The sequence below is a fragment of the Trichechus manatus genome, unplaced genomic scaffold (assembly GCF_000243295.1).
Source record: "Trichechus manatus latirostris isolate Lorelei unplaced genomic scaffold, TriManLat1.0 scaffold00087, whole genome shotgun sequence".
Taxonomy (NCBI): domain Eukaryota; kingdom Metazoa; phylum Chordata; class Mammalia; order Sirenia; family Trichechidae; genus Trichechus; species Trichechus manatus.
Genome location: NW_004444023.1, coordinates 373532 through 379687, shown reverse-complemented (window position 1 = coordinate 379687; position 6156 = coordinate 373532). Strand labels below are relative to the sequence as shown.

At 48.9% G+C, this 6156-nt stretch overlaps 1 protein-coding gene across 1 annotated transcript; it reads left to right on the top strand.

Annotated features, from left to right (window-relative positions):
• Positions 1-1486: 1486 nt before the first annotated feature.
• Positions 1487-4818, top strand: LOC101342180 (optic atrophy 3 protein-like). Its single transcript, XM_004381784.2, has 2 exons — positions 1487-2461; positions 4226-4818. Exon 2 carries the CDS (start codon positions 4243-4245, stop codon positions 4816-4818), a length of 576 nt encoding a protein of 191 aa, XP_004381841.1. The 5' UTR covers positions 1487-2461; positions 4226-4242.
• The last annotated feature ends 1338 nt before the right edge of the window (positions 4819-6156 follow it).

Genomic DNA, 6156 nt, shown 5'->3' with positions numbered 1-6156 from the left:
GCTCTGTCACATAGGATTGCTGTGAGTCAAAATCAACTCAACGGCATCCAACAACAACAAGAGTATATATGTACAATTAAAAGAATCTACAAACTACAAGAACTAATAAAAATTAACTTAGCAATGTCACTGCATACAAAGTCAGTATAGAAAAATCAATTCATTTCTATAGTCAAACAAATAGAAAAGGAAATTTTAAAATGATGCTATTCAAAATAGTATCCAAAAATCTCTAATACACAGGAATAAACTGACCTAGATATATGCAAGACCTCTACTCTGAAAACTACAAAGCATAATCCAGATAAAACGTAAAAGACCTAAATAAAGAGAGATAGGCATGTTCACGGATTGGAAGATTCAATACTGTAAACATGTCAGATCTCTCCAAACGGATTTATAGATTCAAGTTAATCCCAATTATAATTTCAAAAGCTTTTTGTGTGCATGCATGTGTGTATGCACATGCACGTGTCTGTGTACATGGATATATTGATTCTGAAATTGGCCCGGCTTGAGTCTGACTTGTTCCCAGGTCAAGGTTAGAGTAGTAGATCATCTGTCTGCTGTTTAGTGATGGTTATGATACCTTCTTTCAGGGAGAAGTGTGGATCCTGCCCAGGACTTGGGCACTGAGCTGCCTTGTTGAACCAGTCCCAGGGTTTTCACCTTGACCCTGCCCATCGGGGCAGCCAGTAGGGTTCCTCACACCAGAGGCTGGGATGTTTTTACACACCTCGTCAACAGTTTGCATTCATCTAACAGAAGCTTGTCCTGGCCTGCCCTGGAGTGTGGACTTCTGCTTCCTGTCTTCCCAAAGTGAATGACCTCCCTGCAAGTCTTTTTGATCAGGGTCCTGCTGCTGTTTAAGTACCTGCCCCAAGGGTGTAGCGTCAAAGGAACGAATGCATGTCTCCATCATGTGGTGTCTACTGAATCATTTAGATAAATTACAGACAGACAATCAAACAGTCTATGAAAATAGCAAGGAGCCCTGCTGGCGCAGTGGGTAAGTGCTCAGCCGCTAACCACAAGGTCAGTGGTTTGAACACACCAGCTGCTCCTCGGGAGAAAGGTGTGCCAGTCAGCTTCTGTAAAGATTACAGCCTTGGAAACCCTATGGGGCAGCTCTATTCTGTCCTATAGGGTCACTATGAGTCGGGATCGACTCGACAGCAATGGGTTTGGTTTTGTTTTATGGAAAATAGCAGAGGCTTGGGGAGCATTGGAGGGGCTAGTTCATTCTAAACATCAGTCTGGAGAGATGTATAGGGGTCTTCAAAATTATGCTAAAGATTTTGGCGTTTATCCCAAGGGCACTGTGAGCCATGGCAGGTTCTGAGCAGGAGGAAGGTCAGGGTCAGATTTGCGCTTTAGATAGATCCCTCTGGCTGCTGTTGGGGGCCTGGATTGGAGGGGGCAAGACTGGGGCAGAGAGACCAGCAGCCCGGTGGAAGAAGAGAGGCTGGACTGGGGCAGTGGCTGTAGGGAAGGAGAGGAGAAAGTAGAAGGCTCTAGGAGAGACACTTCCTGGGAGTCAGTCCCCAGGGTCAGTCCTGCCTCAATTTTGGCTTTGGCCAGGCACCCTGCTCCACAGCTTCATGTTAGTATGACTAACATGACTGACTACATTCTCAACATTTGCAATTAATTCACTTATCAAAATGAAGACTTGATAAAGCTAGGTGGAGCCTCTAAACCTGCCTGTATGTTTGGAATGTTTTATAATAAAATTTTTTACAAAGGAAGATTTAATGGAAATCATAAACATGGTCGCTAAAAGAGAAAATGGTAGAAGTTCTGAAAGGAAAGTTAGTGACAGTGCCCAGAACATGGAGCAAAGAGGAGTGATGGATAAACAGGAAAGTCGAGAGCAGTGGAGGGTCAGTGCCGGAGAGCCACCCTCTGACTGGGAAGTGTTCCAGAAGAGTATAAAGAGAAAAGGGAGAGGAGGAAATGCATAAGACAAGAAAAATTCCCAGGACTAAAGCGAGAAACTGGGTTCAAACAGAAGAGTGGCAAGTAAGGGAAATGAGAGAGACTCACTCGGTGCAATGTCAGTGCCAAAGAGATGAAGAAAAGCACTTCTCCCCACTCCAGGTAATGGAACCAGGCCTCCAAGCTTTGGAGGGAATGTGATTTTGAACCACTAATTCTGGGTCTAGAAACTGTCATCTAGTTTCTTGTGAAGGTGGAAAAATAGATTTCAAACATACAAGGATTCAAAACACTTAACCTACCAAGCATCCTTTCTGAAAAAGGTACTTAAGGATATACTTCAGCAAAACGCAAGTGGAATTCAACAAAGAGGAGGACATGGGTTTCCTACAGTGTGAAGGAGAACAGTTTGAAGATATCCTGGGAGGACAGCCCTGCCACAGCCCAGAGAGCAGACACTGTTCACAATCAACTATTTAATAAAAAGAACAGGAGCAAGACGCTGGATGATCCTGGTTACATGGTGAGTTAAACATTTGTGGGTCACATTTGGCAGTTTAAGAAACAGTGCTCTAGGGAAAACTAAATGCTTTGTACAGTAAAATCAAGGTCTAAATATGAGAAAATTAAAATGTGGCACGAAGTGAAGCAACTGATGAATGTTTCAAGCTGCCATTTAATGTTAATGCTTCCAATGGCACTGGTTTAGTGAAATAAAATTACATCTTTGTTATGGATCCATAGTGATTAGTGTTTACATAATCTTAATATTATACATGCTCTATATTTCCATTTTTAGACTCAGCTTATGGAAAAAATACTGAAAACTTACTATAACCTAAGACACCTTAATGTGATAAAAATAATACTATAGCAGACAGACCATGGGTGGTGAAGTGGAGGAAGAGAGTGGAAGGCAGGGTAGGGCAGTTAATGTACTTACAGGTACAGGTGTCAGGAAGTTGAGGTAATAGGCATGTTATTTAGAATGTCAAAAGTTACCAATAAACAGTAAAAAATAAAGATAAAAATCATTTGTAAAAATTGGGAGGGTGGAGGGAAGGAGATAAAGTATTCCATATGTTTCGTCATGGAGGTGGAAGTGGAAAATCAAGTCATGTTTCTTCAATGTGGTAAAAATATATATAACAAAACATTTGCCATTTCAACACATAATATTTTTAAAAATTCAGTTTAGTCAAGCAACCAACTTACTATTTTTTATCATAAGGTTAAAGTAGAAGAAATAAATGCAAAAAGGATCTAAAGTTGGTTAACCTTTGAGGAGCAGGACAAAAGCTGGAGGCGGGAAGGCAGACTTCTGTTTTCAAATTTACTCCCTTCTATGTTGTATAAATAATTCCCCCCATATACAAATTTTATTTTTCTAACTAAAAGGAAGAAAGGGTGACTATTTTAAGATATCACAGTGTGGTTGCTGCGGAGGATAATTGGAAGGGGAGAAATATAAAACGTTATCAGAAATTCATCTTGCAGTGAGCTGGATGGGGCTTTTCCACCCAATCAGCTCATGTATCCATGGATGAATATTAATTAGTGCTGGAGTGAGTCAAAAGGTCCCTGGGTTGCTGAAGCAGTTTGCGCTTCACTACTAACCTAAAGGTTGACGGTTCGAATCCACCCAGAGTTCCAGCATCAGTTCTACTCCTCTGTCGCGTTTGTAACGATGCAAAGGCTGAGAAGCCTTGTTCACATGAATAAGTGGTTAGGTAGGAAGGGGTTCTCCTTAGAGTAGCGTCGCTCAACCCCTGAGCGCCTTCCAAGGTAAGTGCCAAAACCTGCATAGTAAACGTGCTTCTGGAGCCCAGAACCGCCAGCCTCACCTTAGCGGGAGGAGGGAGAAGCCCTGCTGGCCCGCGGGGTGGGGGTGGGGATGAGGGTGGGGGTTGTGGAAGGAGCAGCGGGAGCCAGCTTTACACCTTCCGTGGACGTCGCTCCTGGAGCTCCTGTGACCCTTCCAGGTACGTGGCCCCCAGTCTGAGGACTTCCCTTCCAGAGCTGGGTTTCTCATCCCTGACTGCTCCTGAGAATCTTCTGGGCGCTTTTAAAAGACGCCCTCGCGTCCAGCGCAGGCTGGGTGACTTGACATCCCCAGGGTGGGGCCAGGCGCAGGTCTTGTTTTAAAGCGCCTTTCGCACCCTCAACCCACCCTGGTGATGCTGGCCACCGCGTCCCCCTTGCTCCGACGGGGGGGACACCGAGGCGCGGAGGGGCAGGCTTGCAGGGGACTTCCCGAGCGCGGCCCGACTCCTGTCTTACCCCACAGTGTACCACTGGGTGGAGATGCGGACCAAGATGCGCATCATGGGCTTACGGGGTGAAGCCATCAAACCGCTGAACGAGGAGGCAGCCGCCGAGCTGGGCGCCGAACTGCTGGGCGAGGCCACCATCTTCCTTGTGGCCGGCGGCTGCCTGGTGCTCGAGTTCTGGCGCCACCAGAGGCACCAGCGCCACAAGCAGCTGGAGCAGAGCGCCGCCTGGGACACACTGCAAGACGAGGTGGACCGCCTGTCGCTGATGCTGGAGACTCTGCAGGCTCGGGTGCGGGCGGTGCCGTCGCAGAGCGCCCTGGAGGAGCTGCGAGCGCAGCTGCAGGAGATGCGCACCCAGCTTGGCGCCCGGGACGCGCCGCCCGTGCCCTCTGCACTGCCCCTGGTACCACCCACACCCATGGCGCCGCCCGTGGCACCGCCCGCATGCCCACCCACACCCCTGGCGCCGCCCGCGGCGCCGCCCGCATGCCCGGTCACGCCCCTGGCACCGCCCGCGGCGCCGCCCACATGCCCGGTCACGCCCCTGGCACCGCCCGCGGCGCCGCCCACATGCCCGGCCACGCCCCTGGCACCGCCCGTGTACTAGGCAGAGCCTGCGAAATAGGAGGCCTTGACCTAACAGTTGTCAGGGCTGCGACGTCCGACTTGGCCTTCTCTCCGCACTTCCCCTGCCTGGACTGACCCAAATGGCCCCTCCTGGTCCCTGTGGGGGCAAAGGGAACCCTGGACTGGGGCTGCTCCAACAAGCATTTGGTAACCTCCCTACTACCCTGCTTAGTTGCCACTAGGACCTCCACACCCCCTGGTAGAACATTCCAACAGGGACACCCCACTCCCCTAGCCCGTTGGTTCAGCACATTGGAATGGAAAGGCGGTGTCTTCCCATGCACCCCACCCCACAAATTCGGGCCCATCAGGACATCCTTCTCACTTTTTTGGCAAAACAAAATCGCATCCTGCCACTGGACTTACCCACCTTTCATTCTGTCGCACACACCCCCATTTACCTGAGGGGTGGTCCCTTCCTGGGACACTCCTCCATTACACAAGAACGCCCCCTTCTTCGTCCTCATTGGTACAGACCGGTGTAATGAAAATGCGGAAACTTCCAATGGATTTCTCTACCCCGTCACCTTCAAACCACACTCGTTAGGGGGAAAAAATGACAAGAACAAGGCTGTTGGACTGCCTTAGCTCCAATGAGTCACTCTGCCGCTCTGCCTCTAATCCACCTTCGACTGGGATCTTCCCCTACCTAAGTGGATTATTCCAACAGATCTTCCCTCCATCCTTTAGTCTGTGGCACAATCCACTGGAATGGCGGGGGGTCTTCCCGTTCAATTCCACCCTATCTCCCATCCGTGGTCTGTTCCAGGACTTGCCTCTTGGGGTGGAAAAATTGATCCTGACGTGGGCTAATCCATCCTATCCTTCCATCTCAGCTCCCTATTTACCTGTCTCCAAAGCCCCTAGACTTTTCTACCTTCCTTACCCGTCTCCTCCTCTTCAGTAATCGCTCATGGGGACCCACCTGCCCCCCCACTGCATGGGTCAGATTGCCACACACACTCCCACCCCCATCTTCCATTCAGATCAATTCCTCAGAGTACTCAGGGATCCCCTTCTTTCCTTCCTGGCTTTGGACTGGTCCCACAGTCCCCCCCTCTTCATGGCAGTGGCCTCTAATGGGGCTACCTGCCTCTCATCCAGGAGCTCCCCACCCCACCCAAATGGAATATTCCACCAGCCAGTGTTACCCACCCCACCCGCTGCCAACCTACTGAAGAGGTGGGTGGGTGTTATGAGCCTTTTGACTTTTTAATTCTAATTTTTTCAGACTGTAAATGTTTTATAATTAAAAGCGCACTGGGGTGAAGAAGTCATCTTAAAAACGTATCTGAGAACCATGATGTGCGGCTGCAGA